Source organism: Acanthopagrus latus, chromosome 2 (genome assembly GCF_904848185.1).
Source record: "Acanthopagrus latus isolate v.2019 chromosome 2, fAcaLat1.1, whole genome shotgun sequence".
Classification (NCBI taxonomy): Eukaryota; Metazoa; Chordata; class Actinopteri; order Spariformes; family Sparidae; genus Acanthopagrus; species Acanthopagrus latus.
In genome coordinates, this window is record NC_051040.1 from 404954 (window position 1) to 425434 (window position 20481).

General features: G+C 44.3%; 3 protein-coding genes and 1 non-coding gene across 4 annotated transcripts; all 4 read left to right on the forward strand.

The window, feature by feature from the left end:
• The first annotated feature begins 2433 nt into the window (after positions 1-2433).
• Positions 2434-3372, forward strand: LOC119007569 (olfactory receptor 49-like). Its single transcript, XM_037077337.1, has one exon. It carries the CDS (start codon positions 2434-2436, stop codon positions 3370-3372), a length of 939 nt encoding a protein of 312 aa, XP_036933232.1.
• A 9970-nt stretch (positions 3373-13342) lies between these two features.
• LOC119007578 (olfactory receptor 52D1) lies at positions 13343-14603 on the forward strand. Its single transcript, XM_037077348.1, has one exon. The coding sequence runs from the start codon at positions 13671-13673 to the stop codon at positions 14601-14603; it is 933 nt and encodes a 310-aa protein (XP_036933243.1). The 5' UTR covers positions 13343-13670.
• Positions 14604-17931: 3328 nt separating this feature from the next.
• Positions 17932-18003, forward strand: trnag-ucc. The gene has a single exon. It is a non-coding gene; the product is annotated as a tRNA-Gly (tRNA).
• A 429-nt stretch (positions 18004-18432) lies between these two features.
• polr2d (RNA polymerase II subunit D) lies at positions 18433-20429 on the forward strand. The gene is made up of 4 exons (XM_037124827.1): positions 18433-18910; positions 19671-19851; positions 19935-20030; positions 20197-20429. Exons 1-4 carry the CDS (start codon positions 18832-18834, stop codon positions 20273-20275), a joined length of 435 nt encoding a protein of 144 aa, XP_036980722.1. The 5' UTR covers positions 18433-18831; the 3' UTR covers positions 20276-20429.
• Positions 20430-20481: the final 52 nt, after the last annotated feature.

Consider the following 20481-nt stretch of genomic DNA (forward strand, 5'->3'; position numbering starts at 1 on the left):
TCCACAGTAAACTGAATCATTATCACAGACGCACTTCTTATCACCACTTGTCTCTTCAACACTAACATGAGACACGAGACATTATCTGTCCACCTGCTGACAGAGTTTTAACCAGGTGTGAGGACGCCCACAGCAGCAGTCTGACGTCCTGCAGAGGAGCGTCCTGAATGAACACATGCTCCACACATGACAAACATCACACAAGAAGAATTCAGTCTGATATGTTTTCATATTTCATTTGGCTCCATGAAATTATAGCTTTCCATTTCACAATAAATGAACTTCATGAATGAACCGACAGCAGATCAGCGGCGCGCAGCGATGTGACGCCAAGCTGGTACGTACAAGAAGTCATGTGTTACTGTTGTTTTATACGGTTACATCAGATATTGTAAATTATTTGTTATAATCTGAACTACCCTCACTGCTCCCACTCCTACATGTTTGGTCTGAACATAACATGAATATATTTAATTAATGCCAGCAGTGTTAACTGTTGTTTCAGGGATCAAAAGGACAAACATGGTCAACTCCTCACTTTTCATGTTTTACACCATAAAACACTCAAAGGCTCAAAATGGCTCCAGACCGGCTGAGTCAGGTTGCACCAAGACAAACTGTTTTAAAAAGTTGCAGCAGTGAGAAGTGACCCGTCTCAGCTCCACCGAGCCGGGCGGATGGGACTCAACTTGACAAGTAGCAGTGGATTTCACAATGTGATGTGATCAGTGCCTCGCGGTGATCCAGCTGGTTCAGTGAGTTACCAACTGTCAGCTGGTCAAAATGAAAGGAACAGTTGGTGTCTGTCAGGGTCGAGCTGATCGTACACCACTAACATCGACCACTGAGACCCTCACCATCTTAACATCGTGACAACAGGTAACATGAGACAAAAAGCATCACGATGAGTTGATGACTGTTTGACAGCTTGTTTAAAATATCAACAGCGCCATCGAGTGGTGAAACCATCAACGACAACTTCTGGCGATAAAACATAGGAAGTAATAACTATAACAAGCACATGATGACTGTTATAAATCAGTGACTGGTTGTTAATTATGAAGTTGTCTCACCTCTGAGTCAGGGTTATTTTCACTCCTCATCCTCAAACATATTCTATCTGGGCAAACTTCCTGCTTTGCCGTGTACAGGAAGAGCTGAGCGTCACCGGACCGGCCGCCATGTTGTGATGCGTGCACTCACATACAGAATATGGACAACAGGAGATATTTTGCCACAGGCTGGTTAATATGTTTGTCTTCCTTCATATACATCTTCTCAACATATAACACTGTTCTGATTAAGTGTCTGGTGCTGCCGATGGGTTTTGCATCTGACTGTGTTTATGTTTGTTACAGTTGTGTGTTAAATTGTAATGATGTGGTCTGAGGCGCCCAGTGTGGCCATTAGAGTATTTTTTGACCTCAGTTTTTATCTCACTACATTCTTTGAGTATGTGTCTGTTTAATTTACAGTCATATTACTTTTTCTTCATACCATACTAATATATTTGTTATTGTTTATTTGTACATTTCAAGGAAACCACAACACAACACATCCTGTACATTGTCCATGTGTGGAATCAATAAAGAAGGATAACAGAACTCTCTGGAGTAGCTAACCAAAATTTAATGCCAGACTGTGTACGCCAGCATCCAAATACAATATATTCAACATATCTGTAAAACGATGCAGCGTGACACCTGCTGTCTTACGGAGGACTTTAAACCTGCCGAGGCATCAGGGGGATGTTTCAGGTGTAACTTCTGCTGATAGTCAATCTATTTCAGTTGGTGCAACCCTTAAAATATTAGTCCCAAGTTAGAAATTATGTTTAAACTGGGCTGAGTTTGAACTTATGTCTGGTGCAACCCAGTGCACAACCGTCAGTGTGCAGCTGCACTCACTTCAACCTGCACACCTGCATCTGAACCACTCAGGTTCAAGAGATGCTGCTCTTCATCATCAAGCCCACAAAGGACTTATTATTTATCATCATGTCATTAAGAAAAATCTAATTTCAGAGTGTGGAGGAGTCCGAACACAACAGACGACACAGTCCAGCTCGTCCTGCAGCATCTGTGTCGTTTTCTTCTTTCAACAATCAAACAATGATCAGACATGTGTGTTGTGTTTGTTTCTGACATGATAAGAAATGATCACGAGGGCAGACTGCTGCTGTGGGCGTCTCCCTGACTCAACAGGGTTACAAGAGGAGGCGTCGGTGCCCGGGCTCGGCTGGAGGAGCTGGCAGTCTGACTGCAGCAGAGTTATCAGCTGTCAGCACCTGTCTCACACTTTAAATAAACTCATGGTGAGTTTGAATTGTGACAGATGGTTTCAGAACACTAATGTGATTATGATGATGGTGCTGTCTTTCTTTTGCTGTCATCTAAACTTTCACACATCTGTGAGAAGCTTCTTTACAGCAGGATGATGATGAACTCGACACACGTCTCATATTTCACACTCGCTTCTTACTTTGACACGGGGACTGTTAAATACTTATATTTTCTGATTGTTCTGACTTTTTACTTTTCAATAATTTGTGCTAATGTATTTCTCATCGTGGTTATCTGTATGAACAGGAGCTTACATGAACCTATGTACATGTTCCTGTGCAGTCTGTTTGTAAATGAACTGTATGGTAGTTCAGGGTTGTTTCCGTTCCTTCTGACTCAGATTCTCTCTGACATTCACACTGTTCCTGCTTCTCTTTGCTTCCTGCAGATCTTCTGTTTGTATTCTTATGGGGGTGTAGAGTTTTTGACTTTAGCCATCATGTCTTATGACAGATATCTTGCTATCTGCTGTCCTCTACAGTATAACAGTCTTATGACATGTGATAGGATTGCCAGGCTCACTGCTCTCATCTGGTTCTACCCTCTTCTCATCAATCTGTTCATCGTGGCTGGTCTGACCTTCCCTCTGCAGCTGTGTGGGAACATCATTCACAAAGTGTACTGTGACAACTACTATGTGGTCAGACTGGCCTGCTCCGACACCACAGTCAACAACATCTTTGGCCTTGTTCACATGTTTACAGTAATCTTTGGTCTCATAGTTTTAATTATTTACACGTACATGAGGATCCTTATAGTGTGTTTCTCTGGCTCTAAGCAGACGAGACAGAAAGCTGTCAGTACCTGCACACCTCACCTCGCTTCTCTGCTCAATTTCTCTTTCGGATGTTTCTTTGAAATAGTGCAGAGCAGGTTTGACATTCAGAACAGATTACCTAACATGGTGAGTGTTTTCCTGTCGTTGTACTGGCTCACATGCCAGCCGCTCGTCAACCCTTTACTGTACGGCCTGAAAATGTCCAAAATACGCGATGTATACAAAAACCTACTTTCTGGGGAGAAAATGTAACTTAGCTGTTTTTTGACGACCAACAGATCTGCTGATATTCAATACAAACACATGAGCTCATGAAGTGACAGTTTTATTGACTGTGACTGCATAATTCATTTTTTTGCATGAAACATGGAAAAAAGGTTGATTTGAATCATCCAGATTTACTTTAAACCACCAAACGTTGATGTTCCAACACAAATGTTTTTCTTTTCACCATTAAGCTCTTTTTAACCTCCTGAATCGTTCTATATTCTCTTTATTATCATTTCTCATCAACACTTCTGTTTCCTGAAAAGCTCCAAAATCTTGTTTGGATTATTTTGGTACTTATGCTGTTTGTAACATTTAAGCATTTAAATGTGAAATTGAATTTGTATAAATCTGTGAACTGACTCCCTGAGAACCCACAGATACACTAAATATGTTAAAAGGCACAGTATGAACCACTTATTGACAAAAAGTCAGTTTGTGATGTACAACTGTCATGTCTCTGACATTAATAACTTCAATTCTAACATTACAACATTCAGCACATGTGAAACACTCAGTTTATAATTAGTGCTGGGTATTAAAGCTTTGTGTGTGTTGAACTGAAAACCATGTAAATAAAGCTCACAGTGAGACAGAGTGTGACCACACAGATAAAGCTGCTGTATGTTCTCATCATTTACTCCAACAGTCCTCTGATCATCTGAGAGGAAGAGGGAGGCTGAACTCAGAATAATCAATACTGCACTGCTGCGTGTCAGCGTGTGTGTTCTGCCACAGCAGCAGCTCTGGGAAGCTGCATCGATTTAATAAATACATCAAACTGTAAGATTTCAGGTTGTTTAGATTCCTGTTGTTGTAATGAAGTGTTGGGAATCAATGTCAGGGCAGGTGTGGTTCATAGACATACTCAAGGACAAGAGGCAGGATTAAAGGGGAACAAAAGGCGAGCTTTAATTTAAAGCTGAATACAAAAACCAAGGGTGTCAGGTACAAAAGACAAAAAGGCACAAAAGGTAAAGTAGCAACAAAAAAAACAAAGTTCAAATCAAAAATGCAAAACTCAAAACCAAATCATGCCATGTGGGGACTGGAACATGAACAGATGCAGACAGAAACAATGACCAGACCAGGAGTGCAGGGAACACACAGACTTAACACACAGACACTGAGGACCAGACGAGGAACAGGTGAGGAGAGAGGGGAGGGAGGAGGCCAGGTGTGCTAACGAGGGGGAAAAGCACAGAGGAGAAAACCTGGAGGGAAAAATACTAACAGACAGAGGGAAGAACACAGGAAAACACAGGAGAACTTAAAGGACACAGTGGGGCATGGAAAAACAGAACATAAGACACAACAAGACATGATACAAAGACATGGACATCAAATACAGGCTGAACATAACACAAAGGACAAGAATCTACAGTCATGACAATTAATTCAAATCAGGGACCAACAACCAGACCAACAGTCTCAACAGAAGGGTTCACCAGAGATTTCCGGTTTGACGATAGGGGACGGACGTGTGGGGCATTCCTCTGTACAATTACATTATATTTGTTAATTACGTCATTCGTTCAAATATATTTTTGGTGTAACCACCTGTTTTAAATAACATCATGCTGAACCTGCACAAGAATGAGTAAACAAACTCGGAAAAGTCAGGCACAACAACAGACTCTCCCCTTCTCTGGTCAGGAAGCTAGCAACATGGCGTCAGGGCCTCCCCCCCTCACTTTGGAAACGCTCATCGTCGAACTGGAAAAATCTCTTTGAATCCTCTTTGAACGCGGCCCTCGCCCTGATTAATTCAGCTCCTGAGTCCATTGCCACTACCGTGGCTAAACACTGTTCTACAATATGGAAGCGGCCCTCTTGACTCATTCGGATAACATCAGTAGCCTGAGGCAAGACTGTTGTGGACCTATGCTCCAAGCTAACCTCAATGACGGAAGAGCATGGGGCTCTCCAGGCTACCGTGGAGGACTTGGTGTCTCCCTCAAAGCGTTAGAATCTGAGAGTGATTGGGCTTCCTGAAGACATTGAAGGTAACAACCCGAGACAATTCATGGCAGATTTATTCAAGGAAGTGGCTGCAGAGGCTCCATCGAACTCCACACCTGAACTAGACCGTGCCCATCATCGTGTCAGACCCAAACCTCATCAAGGTTCCCGCCCTGTGTTAGTGTGCTTTCACCGCTACATCAATAAAGAGAGAGTGTTACTATGGGCAAAGGAACACCATAATATGACATATCGGGGTCATAACATCAAGTTTTACGAGGACTTCAGTGCTGCAGTGGCAAAGAGGTGAGCTGCTTTCAACCAGGTGAAATCCTTGCTTTTTAATCATGAATGCACAAACCGGGTTGGGCAAATATTCCATTCAGTTTTCAATAGTAAATCCGGGGGTGCTGCTATTCTTATTAACAAACGTATCCAGTTCTCCTCTGATCAGATCATATCTGATCCCCATCACGTTATGTTATAGTAACTGGCACATTTTATCAAACTTCAGTTGTATTGATTAATGTTTATGCCCCTAATTAAGACAAACCATATTGTATGACTTTTTTTCAAAAATTCCCAACTTGGATACTCATCATCTCATTCTAGGGGGACACCTGAACCTAGTGAGACCCCAAACTTGACCAATCCCACCTGAAAGTACTCTTATACCCTCTGTCATATCGAAGGCAATATCATCTATTATGAGTGAATTGGGCTGCATAGATGCTTGGCACCTGCTCCACACACTCTCAAAAGAATTTTCTTATTTCTCCAAAGTACACCAAGTGTCACAACTGGCCGTGACAAACAATAGAGACGCACTGTGTCAAAGGAATAACAAAAACATATATTAACTCAAAAATAAAGTTAAATCAGAGAATACAATTACATGAGGTGTGACAGTCAGTAAGATCAGTGGTGTAGGATGTGCATGCATGGTAAGTATGGTGTGTGCCGACGTTGTGTGGTGCATAAAAGAAAACCAAAAGAACTGAAGCTTAAGGCTGCCGCGTCACCAGGAGACAGGTATCTGTCTGCAAGGAAAAAAGAGAGACGCAATAAACGAGAACCTGCTTATACGGCAAACCAGATCACCAGATTCTCTGTTACCAGATCGCCAGGCTGGCAACCAGCACCCCACTCCAGACCACACTGTCAAACGGCAACAAAAAAAACCCCACAAGGCATGATGGCAAGTACATAATACAATAAACTGTATTCACATACAAAACTACACATGTGATACATTTTCCTGAATTATCTTATTAACTCTACACATTCAACTTAGCCCACAGGGGCACGGGACAGAGCATCCACCATAATCTTTGCCTTTAATGTGCCGCACATCTAAACTGTGTGACTGCAGGAGCAGAGACCACCGCATGAGACGCTGGTTCGGACATTGCAGTGAACCCAGAATCGTCAAAGGATTATGGTCGGTATAAACGACCGAGGGACCACCCCCAGCACCGAGGTAAAACTCAAAATTTTGAAGAGCCCAAATAAGAGCCAGTGCTTCCATTTCAATTCTTGAATAATTATGCTGGTATGACTTAAACTTTTTTGAGAAGTAACACACAGGTCTATCAACTCCATCTGTTTCTTGCAACAAAACTGCCCCTGCCCCCACCTGGCTGGCATCTACTTGAATCTTAAACAGCTTATCTAAGCACAGTGCAGCCATGACTGGAGCAGAGCACAACAGAGACATTTTGAAATGCAGTTTGACAACGAGGGGACCACACATACTTCACATTCCCCGTTAGCAAATCCGTCAGAGGCGCAACTACTGCGGAAATGTTTTTACAAAAACTCCAGTCAAACCAGCCAAACCTGAGAAATGCATGAGCTCTTTCTTTTTAGTTGAGAAGGGGTACTGCTCTACAGCTCTCACCTTTGCATCTACCGGACAGACATGGCCCTGTCCGACCACCCGGCCCAGGTATGCCACCGTCACCTTGGCAAACTTTCAAAAGGTCGAATTTACTTACAAATTTTATTGGTGTGCTGGCCCAATGTCAAATTCGTGGTCTATGAGTGTGTGCGTGATGGAGTATTGCTGAACAGTGGTGGGTAGCTCCTAATTAACTCTGCAAGCTCAGAGCGCTGAGACGCCCCAAATCACGCAGTGTGTCTGAATTTCTTGGCCTAACACAAACCACAGGATCGTCAGGTGCTCTGACATATACCTCCACGTCCGGCCCCAAGGCAGAGGACACCAAACCTGAAGACACAGAATTCACCATGAGTGCAGGGCTAACATTTGAACACTGAGACTCAGAAACAGATGCAGTGTTGTGCCTGAACGTGTTCAGCGAATGGTCGTTCATGAACTTGTTCATATTTTGGGCGAACGTAAACTGAATGTACATATTTCTACCTGATGAATGTTATTGGTAACACGTTCATTCTGGCATTTGTGAACGTTGCCAGATTTCCATCGAGTCTTCCAGGCGAAAACCGGCTAAAATGCACCGTAAACAGTCCTTAGTATGTAGCGGGAAATCACTCATCATCTGGCTGTTGTGTATAGAAAGAACGCTGAATGAGAGGTTTGTGCACGCAACTCTCTTTACAGCTGCATACTAAATGTGAAGTGAGGCATTACCTAACAAACACAGATTAATTCGTCCTGACCGGACACAATGCTGGCAACACCAGCCACCACAGAGTCACACCACCACATGCTTCATCAACATGCGACGCATGGAGGCACAAACAAATGAAGGCAGCTGCACTACTTCAGACTCTGCCTCCACCTTCAATACGGCATCTTCGTATGATTACTTAAAACCATTTTATGAAAAGGTCAGTGATGATCCAGGAGGGAAAAATCTGACTTTTTTCTGTAAACTTCCCCCGCCAGGTTTCAAGAAGCAAACCCGTACATCGCACAACGACAACAGCGAGCCAAAACAGATCCTCCACCACCCAAATTGCATTAACTAAGTACAGTAGTGGTTCCGTTGTCTTCATCTCCCAGACGCAGTTGGACAACCTGGTGTTGCAGTATGTTGTCGGAGCTGCAGTTTTAGTGTTAAAATTGCTAAAATTCTTGTGTATGGTTCTGTATGGGCTGTTGCAATAATTTTGAAAAATAATAGCTTGCAGCAACATATTGATAAAAAAGAACTATGAACTCGTTCATTTTTGGAAATGTGAATTTAGCTCAAAATTTTGAATTATGAACTATGAACTGAACTAGTTCATGTAGAAAGTGAACTTTCCCAATACTGAACAGATGTTACAGGAGCAGCACAAGAATAATAGGGCTTCAATAAATTTACATGACCTCCGCTGCTGAGTGGTAATGAAATAATTTTGCTAAGAAACTTAACACTCCACAATGTACAGGCCTATGAATTTTGCCTGAAGTGGAGAATCCAGAACTGGAGTCAGGACCATAACCTGATCCCCTGTACTGAGCTGACGTCGTTCCACCTAACAATTGTAACGATTTTTCATTTTAGACTGAGCCACATCCAAATTCTCAAATGCCTGCTCAACAGGTGTAAACAAGCGATGCCGAAACCCATTTACATAATCAATCAAATTTGTAGGTGGATCAACCTCAGCCAAATCATCCTGAAGGATCACAAGGGGACCGCACACTGTACGACCAAATACAAGATTGTCTGGACTGAATTCGGTGCTCTCTTGCACGACCTCCTGGGCTGACAACATCAGCCATGGCAGGCCCTCTTCCCAATCCCCCCCGAGCTCAACACAGTAAGAGCGCAGCAGCGACTTTAGCATTTTGTGAAAACGCTCCAACGCCTCCTGGCTCTGCACATGGTACACTGACGCATGGTTATGCTTCACCTTGTGACCTGTGAGAATGAGACGTGAAGTTAGAACCTTGGTCACTCTGAATTACCCTAGGAATACCAAAAATAGAAATAAACTGTGACAAAGTCTTCACAATCAACCTGGTGGTAACAGAGTGCAACGGATACGCTGCTGGGTGCCGTGCCGCGTAGTTTGGCACATCACAGTCAATAAATACAGGCAGCCTGACGGAGGCAACGGTCCCACACAGTCAATAACCAAGTGCTCGAATGACTGACTAACAGCCAGGATGGGACAAAGCGGTGCTGGCTTGATCGACTGACTCAGGTTACTACTAAGTTGACAGGTATGGCACAACTGAATATACCTGGACACTTCACTCTTCAACTTGGGCCAAAAAAATACCACAAAACATGATCATAGGTTTTCCTCGCTCCTAAATGACCCGAGTCATCATGCGCCATTTTCAACACCATGTGGCAAAACTTTTCCAATGCAGCAACCTGGAACAATGGTTCCCCGACAAAATCACCTTCACATGGCACCCATTTCCACACCAGCAAGCCCTTTTGGAGGAAACTGCCATGCGCAACCTCCTGCACCGCGTCTCCAGGAAGAACACCATCCAACAGAGCGGACAGAGTTGGGTCAGACTGATGAATTTCAACCCACTCCTCCCGATAAACGAATGGAGGCAGATCAGGCAAAGGCACCACAAACTCACACTCCCCGTTACTCCCAACCCAAACCCCCCTGAGCACGCATCACAGCGCAAACAGGGAAAACCACTGGAAACCTCTGGCCACTGTCATCCCGCGCCCCAGCCAACAAGGGTCTAGCAGTAACCAGAGGAGGAGGCGGCACATTAGCCCATACAGCACCAGCAGCCAGATCGTTTCCCAAAATCATCTCCACACCATCCACAGGCAATGCGTGGCGTACCCCCACCGCAACAACAATAAGACTGAGTCCACATCGCCCTCTCTGTTATGGGAAACATTAAAAGCAGTAATTAGGGGAGATATTATCTCATACAGCACACATCTGGCTAGGAAGAATAAACTAAAACAGCAAGAGCTTCTTGATGCAATTCTTAGCATAGAATATTCAAGCTCTCCTAATCCAGAATTGTACGCTAAAAGAGTCAAATTACAATCTGAGTGTGACCTTCTCTCTACAGATAAAGCAGAGTACTATGAATATTATGAATATGGTGATAAAGCCAGCTGTCTCCTCGCCCTCCAACTTTAACGTCAGTCAGCCTCAAATTTCATATCACAAATATATGACTCCTCTCACTCCCTACCAACCAGCCCAGTTAAAATAAGCTCCACCTTTGCTTCCCACTATTCTAACCAGTATCAGTCTGAACCTCCTGCAAATAAGACCCCAATGGATAATTTCCTGGACAACATAGATATACCTACCATAGATCCTCGTATCTTAAATCAATACAAAATAACAAAGCTCCAGGGCCGGATGGATTTCTGGTTGACTTTTATAAAAACTTCTCCCACTTCTCCAACTTGCTCCTTTGTTAGTTGGTTAGTTTGTTGTTATTAGATGTGTTTAATGATTCACTGAAGCGGGGCTCTCTGCCTCCAACTTTAAATCATGCTTCAATCTCGCCCATTCCTAAAAAAGACAAGAACTTCGATGAATGTAGCAGCTGGAGACGATAAGTTTATTAAATTCAGACGTAAAACTTCTAGCTAAAGTACTAGCATGCCGTTCAGACCCTTGTTTACCAGACATAATTTCTTTAAATCAAACAGGGTTTGTTAGAGATCATCCACTATCATCTAACATTAGAAGACTTTTAAATATTGTGCTATCACCTAACACATCCCAAGCTGCTGAAATGGTCATATCTTTAGATGCGGAGAAAGCCTTTGACCAGGTTGAATGGGATTACTTATTTTCTGTTTTGGGGAAAGACAGTGAGGTAGAGAAGGCGTAGTGGCTACACTAACACTTTAGCTCCAGAGTGGAACGGCTTGAATCAGTTCATGATGAGCACAAAGAAAAGCATGCAACAACAAGTGCAGCTGTTACTTATCTCCTCCATATGTCTGGTCGCAGCAGAACTGACGATGTGTTCAGGTGCGCTCACAGACAATGGGAGATGGGAGTTTTCAAACCTGTGGGGACTGTGACAAGCAGGCGCCATCTACTTGCTTTCCAGGATTTGTTGGTGCAAGGAGGCCGCATTTGAGTGTCAGGCTGCACACAGGCTGCTCTGATGTCAGAACCATGTGTTCGGTCCCAGCAGAGGTCATTGTAAATGTCTGATATTAACACGAGGCTGCTGTGTTTAACAGAATGACGGACACCAAGTAACGTAGCAAGATGAAGCTGAATGTTAACATTCACATGATGTCAGAAAATGCCTCTTCAAACTTCTAAACTCAGTGTTAAATATATATACACAAACATGGTGCTGCTCAGTTATTACCGTTACAACATGACTGATTAGTGTTAACTGATTACTGGACTGAAAGGACATGATGATAAACTACACAGGCTTTCATATTTCACACTTCCTGCCAACTTTGCCTGCAGGGATGTTATGTACCTGTACTTGTTGAGCATTTCATCAGTGTTTAAAATAATGCAGGTTGAAGGCTTTTTCTGCATTGGCCTCACTTTAGAGACCTGGAGTCAAATATATAAATTGTGCGTACACATGAACAGTGTACTTACACCACATTCAAGCTTTCTGAATGTATGACTCCCCAGAGGGCCAGCCTGTTGGTACTGTACATCTTGTGTGACAGATACATCTGTAAGTATCTGCTGATGTAGCACCAGACTACAGAACAGCTTCACTCCTCTGACTGAGAGACTCCTAAACTCAACATATAAATAGTTTGTCTTTGTGTTCTGTCACATAAACTGACTCAAACTCAGTGTTGATGCTGTAAAATGGCTGATAAACGAACCTTTTCGTGACGCAGGGACGGTGCATACAAGAGTCAGCTGGGCAGGAGACCAACAATAACCTCTCAGAAATAAACTAATGGGTCCAGTAGCTCAGTTGGTAGAGCAGTGTCCCATGAGCAGGACCCAGGCCCAGCAGACCCTGTTTCCTGTCATCTCTCTGAAGCTGTCCAATCAAAGACAGAAAATAATAATGATGCAGTCAGTCTGCTGCTGTGAGCCTCAGACCACTGGAAAGGGTTACAGAACGCTTGTGTCAGTCGTGTTCTGTTGCTGATGAATGAATCTGTCTTGATTTCTGGTTGTGTCACTGATATTTCAGCTTCTTCTTTTCTAAGTTTTGTCGACAAAGGTTATGGTTTATATTGTTGTCGAGTGAAGCTGCCAGCAGAGATCCAAGGTTAGAAGTCTTGTTCTGACGATCAGCATCGCTGTAGGCCTCCTGCCAGCACAGGGCCCAGTCTTACCAAGGTAGACCTCCTACTGGGACAGGTTCCGGTCCACGTTACACACTACTCTTGGCCTTCTGATGGTACAGGTTACAGTCCACACAACACACTACTGTAGGCCTCCTGCTGGTACAGGGCCCGGTCCACACTACTGTAGGCCTCCTGCTGGTACAGGGCCCAGTCCACATTACACACTACTGTAGGCCTCCTGCTGGTACAGGGCCCGGTCCACACTACTGTAGGCCTCCTGCTGGCACAGGGCCCGGTCCACACTACTGTAGGCCTCCTGCTGGTACAGAGCCCGGTCCACACTACTGTAGGCCTCCTGCTGGTACAGGGCCCGGTCCACACTACTGTAGGCCTCCTGCTGGTACAGGGCCCGGTCCACACTACTGTAGGCCTCCTGCTGGTACAGAGCCCGGTCCACATTACACACTACTGTAGGCCTCCTGCTGGTACAGGGCCCGGTCCACACTACTGTAGGCCTCCTGCTGGTACAGGGCCCGGTCCACACTACTGTAGGCCTCCTGCTGGTACAGAGCCCGGTCCACATTACACACTACTGTAGGCCTCCTGCTGGCACAGGGCCCGGTCCACACTACTGTAGGCCTCCTGCTGGTACAGGGCCCGGTCCACACTACTGTAGGCCTCCTGCTGGTCCAAGGCCTCTGCTACTTCCTCTCCACCAGTTATTTGATAACTTTAGTTACTAGTTACTTTGCAGATTCAGATTACTCTGTGTTTATAGTGTTAGTTTATATCTATTAATTGTGGCATGTAACCAATCAGACTGTGTTGTGGGCGGGACATGTATTGTTAAAATGTAAAAGATTTAACCAGACCTCACAGAAAAATAACATATAATCTTAAACATCAATTTGATAATCAACCAGGCTGATGATTCAACAACTCCCCAGGCTGCTCAGCTCAGCCCATCAGGGGCCCAGAGGACGAGGCAGGCATGAATATCAGGACACTTCTAGTGAGTTCATTCAGAGGAGGAGGAGGAGGAAATGATGGGCGGATATCAAACATTCAGTTATGATGTCTAACCACACCTGATCTGTACGCATCAGTCCAGGCTGTAGGAAGGTGAAATCATCGTATTCTGTCGTTTGTTGTTTTTCCTGTTTCAGCATGAACAGCTCCCATCCCAGCGTCCCCGTCACCTTCACACTCTACAGCTCTCTTGGTGTTTATAACTCTGCACTGGTCATCTGCATCTCTGTCCTTTACATTTCAGGTTTGTGTGTCAATCTTTTCCTCATCCTGGTTATTTGTGTTGAATCTCGCCTTCACAAGCCGATGTACATTTTGTTGGTCAATCTGTCCGTGAGCGGAGTGATTGGCAGTTCATCTGTGTGTCCGAGTATCATCAAACACCTCACGGTGAGCCGGCAGGAGGCGTCTCTGGAAGGATGCTTAACACAAGCGTTCTTAACTAACGTGTATGGCAGCTGTATGTTTTGTCTGTTAGCGCTGATGGCCTACGATCGCTATGTTTCCATCTGTAAACCTCTGCTGTACCACTCCATCATGACCCCGGCTAAAGTCAAACTGATGCTGCTGCTGGTTTATTCCATCCTGAGCTTGTCCTCAGGCATCCAGGTGTATCTGACATCCAGACTCACACTGTGCAGACACACCATCCACAAGCTTATATGTGACAGTTTAGTGATTGCAAACCTTACTTGTAAAAAGACCACTGTGATCAGTGTGTATGGTCTGTGCTGCGCCATCTGTCTCATCATCCTCCCTTTTGTTCTAGTTGTTCTGTCATATGTTCATATTTTCACAGTGATCCTAAAGACCTCGAAGCAGTCTCAGTGGAAGGCGCTGCAGACCTGCACCCCTCACTTGGTGGCATTTATTAATTTCTCCGTGGCCTCCTTCTCTGGTTTCATTTATAATCGTGTAAGTCATCAAGTTCCAAAAACAGTCAATGTCTTTACAGGTCTGAATTTTTTTGTCATTCCTCCTCTGCTGCATCCCATAATTTATGGTATTAAAATGCAAGAGGTTCGACAAAGTATACACAAACTGATGCAGGAGAAAAATATACATCTGTGAGCTGAGATATGAATCTAAAGGGTTTAGTCTGTTTTGATGCAGTTCTCACTTTAATGACTTTCCCAAAAGCTCATGACCAATAAAACACACTGACTGGTGACCGGAAAGCTGAATGTGGGAAATCTTCAGCTGTTTGTGTTGGCTTTGTTCTGTGTTTCATTACCCCTGAATGTTTCAGACCTATCAGTGCGGCATCAGGACACAGAGGATATACTCTCTAACTCTCTGACTCTCTGGTCTTTTGTATCTTTACTTTTTTCTTGGCTGGTTTGTGGTTTGATTTTCCCTTCTCTTGAAGAGCTCATGTCTAATGTATTTCTGTGCTCCTGATAAAAACACATCTTTGTTTGGTGCTTTATAAATAAAGTTGTTTTGCAATGTGGAGACTTGAATTTAATTGTAGGCAGAAAACAAATGTATTCTGCAAAGAGAAAAGCGAGCTGCTCGTTGCTGCCTCTCTGCAGACTTTCTGCAAGCCTCTTTTTTTCTGTACTCAGCTGACAGGTCAAAGTTTTTATTTTCAAAGAGCTAAATAAAAGAACAAGTAAAGAATCAGGAGTGATTATTACAGCTTTAACATTAAATCACCACACCTGAGCTGTTCATACCCTCAGTGCAAAAACGTAAACCAAAAAATCTTTTTTATAAGTTAGTATTAGTTGAAGAGAAGCCAATATTGTGCTTCCATACAATTAATCAGCTGTTTAATTAATCACCTTGATGTAAACGCAGACACAGAATGAGCTGCAGGTCCACATCAGTCAAACTGAGCTGCCGTCAGAACCCTTGTGTGTTCACAGTGAAGCAGCTTCTGATGGAACAAGCAGAAGTATCTGACCCGATACGGCTGCTGAGTCGGTCCATACTGATAGTTATTGATCATTTTTAATCACCTGTCCTATTTTTTAAAAATCATTTTCAAAGACCAGGTGAAAAAAGGTCGATCTAACTTAATCACAGGTGTCACTCATCTTAACACAACGAGGAGAAACATGAATGTATAAAAATACTTTGAGCTGACCAGCTGGTTTTAATTCAGTTTCCTCTCGGTCAGTGCTTGTTCTCATATGAACGCTCTGCCGGCAGCAGAGAATCAGAATCAGAATCAGAATCAGAGCTGGTGCAGAGGGTTGTGAGTCATACTTGGGCTGAGACCAAATGTGAAACATGGTCCTGAGTTACGGATTAAAAACTGCCTGAGAAGAGTTTTTGCAGAACACTATGATGTCACAGTGAAGCTGACCTTTGACCTTGTAGCGACTAAAATCATAAACTCCTCATTTTGTCCCGTTGGACTGTTGTGTGAACTTTGAGTCCACGTGGACATTTACTTCTACCACTAAACCTCATCAGAACCACACAGGCCCGAAGCTGGCCTGCTCAGTTACCTTGGCGACGACAGAGCATCCTCCCATGATTCCCTGCAGCAGAGTGTGTTAATTGGCCCGTTAGTGAAGCTGGTTGGAGTCTCCAGAGTGTCCAAGTGTCCACACAGACGTGTTGATGAAGACACGAGCTCCGTCGGGGCTCATTACAGAAACTGTAAACATGATGACATCACACATCAGAGTCCCCACTGACCAATCCTGTCCACCTCACTCTGAAACACAGGAAATAACAGACTTGGAGTCGGTGAGCTCAGCACCTGATTGGACCGAAGCTCTGCTGGTCTGATCATCAGAGCCAATCGGAGTCCAGAATGAAACATAAGCTCACAAACACTTCCAGTAGAAGCAGTGATTTGATGTAACTGAGTACATTTACTCATGTACTGCACTCTACATGAGTACTCCACTCCACTACAGTTTGGATTATTCTGAATATTTATATATTGTACTTTTACTTTACTACTATTATTTTACTACTTTACTACTTTACTACTATTATTTTGAAAGCTTTAGTAACGAGTTACTCAACAGATTTCATGCTGCATCGAAGTGTTTTCAAGTTGATTTCACCAACAGTCAGAATTTTACAAAATCATTTGGTCAGTCACAGAATTCTGATATGAACAAGACAAGTGATCATTTCATGTGATTCCATGATGTCTGGCTACACAGAGAGCGCTAACTGTACGGCTAGCTGAGCTAACAGTGACAGAAGCAGTTAGTGAGTTTAACATGTGGCCATCGCTACATACTACACCTCTGAGTTCAAGACACCTGACATGAACAAACATTCTCACATCAGGACACGTGACTTGACACCTGTCAGATAAATTATTTTCCACAGATTCACAACATGACAGCCGTTATAAAGAGCTCACACAAACATAATTCACCTGTGCTTTATTGGAAACAGCTGAGTGAACTGTGTGAGAGTTCATATGTCTGACTGTCGGGTCAGAACACACAGCAGCACCGGCCCAGACAACAGCACACATTCGCAACATGCTGATGGAAGAGACAAGATGTTTGAGAAACACATGCTGAGTCATCATCGAGGCCAGCGCATGAATATTTAATTATATAAAGATGTGTGACATCTTCCCTTCAGTCCGTCACTGCTGCCTCTTCAGAGGAGTAACTGTAATCTGATTACTGTAACTCACCTTGTTACACTTCAGGTAACTGAGCTGATGACTCCTCAGAGGAAATCTGTCATTTTGATTTTAATGTAATTAACGAAGTAACACAGCTGTCAGCGGGGCGGGACTTCCTGTGGAGAAGCAGGATGAACTGACCAATCAGAGAAGGCTTTAAAAGGTCCATTCCAAACCTCAGTTCTGGCCCCATGCATCTGTTCCTTCACCACTTCTGATGTGTGTTTGGTTCATTGTCCTGTTGGATCACCAGGCTGCACCCAAGACTCAATCTGCTGCTGATTATTTTGGGCTTTCTTGAATCTGGAGATAATCCTCCGTCTTCAATATTCCACTGACTTCTTTAGAGCAGCAGAACTCTTCCAGCACCTGCCAGGACAGTAGGTGTGGTGTTCTCTGGGCTAAAGACTCCACCTTCTCTCTCCAAACATACTGATGATATCTGATTGATTGCAGGCTTGCAGAGCAGTTCTCTCTCAGCAGCAGGTGATAGTTTGATGGTGGCAGCGACACAACTGAACTTCAGTCTTACAAACAGTTGTTGCACAGTTGATGCTGGACCTGAATCTGAGTCTGATGTCTGTATCAGACAGGTCCTGTTAAAATGGTCAGCTGTGATCCATCAGAACCAGTCAGAATAAGTTAACATGCTACACAGAACGTTTGATTCACACTGCTTAACAATTAAAAACGGACTAACGGATTATTGTACAAACAGCTCATGTCGTCCATGTGATCATCAGCTGAGAGGTCGTTCTCATCAGCTTTCCTTCAACATACGAACAGGCGTTGGTGGTATAGTGGTTAGCATAGCTGCCTTCCAAGCAGTTGACCCGGGTTCGATTCCCGGCCAACGCAAGCCTTTTCAGGGCTCTCGAACTCTTTCTCTTCTCTTTTACCGAGTAGAGTAATTAAACATAGATGAATTATTTACAGACAGTACGTTTTGTAACCGTTTTATAACATAACAATATATTGGGAATAGTTTCAGGCAGAAAAAGTAACAACTTCATAGCAGACAGCCTGTAAAAAAAAAAAGAAAAACACCAACACGGAAAAATCTTCACAAAAACATAAAACATTACAGAACCACATAAAAACACACAGCACAGCAAGATGTGAACATATTTTACAGAAATCGCCAGAAAGAACACATGGGTGAGAGGCGATACGTCAACACTGTAAATTAATCTTTCAGTCAATGATTTTAATGTTATGTTGAACTCAAATAAAGTTTAAAAGTGATAAGTCATGAAAATACAACATTTAAATACATTTTTGTTTTGGTCTGGATCTTTTCCTTGCGTAAAATAGCGAAAATACAACACTAAATAAATAATAAGTCAAATCTTAATGATTACTAAACTGATAAGATCAGAGTTCTGATCTGTGGAAGTGCTCACAGACACTGTCCGCCTGCTTTTATTTTGAAATATCCGCGCAGAGCGGAAATGATTATTTCCGACCCGGAAGTGACTCTTTGTGTTGTGGCGCTGATATTTTGTGTCAGTTATTAAGACGACAGCAGCTTCACAGCTCCTCCTCGCTGCTCTCCTCACAGCTCCTCCTCAGCTCGCGGCTCTGTGTCACCTGCACACAGACTGTTGTTACTGTCCGACATTTTGTGTATCCTCTGGTGCTCGCTGGCTGTTAGCTGCTAGCCGTTAGCCGGCTCTGTGGTGTGTCATGGCGGGTGGAGGCGGCGCGGCTCCTCCGCACGTCGGTGATGTTGAAGAGGACGCTTCACAGCTGCTGTTTCCTAAAGGTCTGACATCATCACGGTTATTAATTAACTAATGTGAAGCTTTTTAATCATAGTACAGACGCTTATTTGTTCACGTCATCACGTCAACTCTCCGTAACGTCATACAGAGCGTCCTCATGAATGAAACCAACGTTGTTAACCTGTCCTCCTCCTGTCGGTCTGCCCTCCTCCTCCTCCTGTCTGTCCTCCTCCTCCTCCTGTCTGTCTGTCTGTCCTCCTCCTGTCTGTCTGTCCTCCTCCTGTCTGTCTGTCTGTCCTCCTCCTCCTCCTGTCTGTCCTCCTCCTGTCTGTCTGTCCTCCTCCTGTCTGTCTGTCTGTCCTCCTCCTGTCTGTCTGTCTGTCCTCCTCCTCCTCCTGTCTGTCCTCCTCCTGTCTGTCTGTCCTCCTCATCCTGTCTGTCCTCCTCCTCCTCCTGTCTGTCCTCCTCCTCCTCCTGTCTGTCCTCCTCCTGTCTGTCCTCCTCCTCCTCCTGTCTGTCCTCCTCCTGTCTGTCCTCCTCCTCCTCCTGTCTGTCTGTCTGTCCTCCTCCTGTCTGTCTGTCTGTCCTCCTCCTCCTCCTGTCTGTCCTCCTCCTGTCTGTCTGTCCTCCTCCTCCTCCTGTCTGTCCTCCTCCTGTCTGTCTGTCTGTCCTCCTCCTCCTCCTGTCTGTCCTCCTCCTGTCTGTCTGTCTGTCCTCCTCCTGTCTGTCTGTCTGTCTGTCCTCCTCCTGTCTGTCTGTCTGTCTGTCCTCCTCCTGTCTGTCTGTCTGTCTTTGACTCAGAGTTTGAGAACTCGGAGACTCTGTTGAACTCGGAGGTCCACATGCTGCTGGAGCACCGGAAGCAGCAGAACGAGAGTGCGGAGGACGAGCAGGAGCTGTCTGAGGTCTTCATGAAGACTCTGAACTACACGGCCCGATTCAGCCGCTTCAAGAATAGAGAGACCATCACAGCCGTCCGCAGGTCAGAGGTCACCTCCAAATGTCTGGTTCTGTCAGAGTCTCTGTGATCTGATCCGGACCTGACTGGTTCCTCTCTCTCCTCAGTCTCCTCCTGCAGAAGAAGCTCCACAAGTTCGAGTTGGCCAGTTTAGCAAATCTGTGTCCTGAAGCTGCCGAAGAGGCCAAAGCCCTGATCCCCAGGTGAGTCTGATCACACCTGCCCCGCATCACACCCTGAGTGATCGTTTATTTAATTTAAAATGTTACATGAACCAGACAACCGAATCTCTCTGACGTGTGTGTGTGTGTGTGTGTGTGTGTGTGTGTGTGTGTGTGTGTGTGTGTGTGTGTGTGTGTGTGTGTTCAGTCTGGAGGGTCGGTTCGAGGACGAGGAGCTGCAGCAGATCCTCGATGACATCCAAACCAAGAGAAGCTTCCAGTACTGAGACCAGGACCAGGTCCTCCTGCTCAGACCAGTTTTCATGTTTTTTTTCTGTCCAGGTGACTGAACTGAACTGATTGATCCTGATCATGTGATCTGATGACATCACAGGGTGTCCTGTTCACATCACAATAAATTTTGATTTGTCTTTTTTAAAACGTCTCGATTATTTTGTCACGTTAGAAACAAACGCCGTCTCTATCATCACAT

What these genes read in the sequence shown, in the direction of transcription:
- LOC119007569 (XM_037077337.1), top strand. Translation starts at nt 2,434, where the DNA reads ATGATGATGAACTCGACACACGTCTCATATTTCACACTCGCTTCTTAC.
- LOC119007578 (XM_037077348.1), top strand. Translation starts at nt 13,671, where the DNA reads ATGAACAGCTCCCATCCCAGCGTCCCCGTCACCTTCACACTCTACAGC.
- polr2d (XM_037124827.1), top strand. Translation starts at nt 18,832, where the DNA reads ATGGCGGGTGGAGGCGGCGCGGCTCCTCCGCACGTCGGTGATGTTGAA. An exon ending in ACAGCTGCTGTTTCCTAAAG is followed by an intron (nt 18,911 to 19,670) that starts GTCTGACATCAT and finishes TCTTTGACTCAG; the next exon opens with AGTTTGAGAACTCGGAGACT. An exon ending in ACCATCACAGCCGTCCGCAG is followed by an intron (nt 19,852 to 19,934) that starts GTCAGAGGTCAC and finishes CTCTCTCCTCAG; the next exon opens with TCTCCTCCTGCAGAAGAAGC.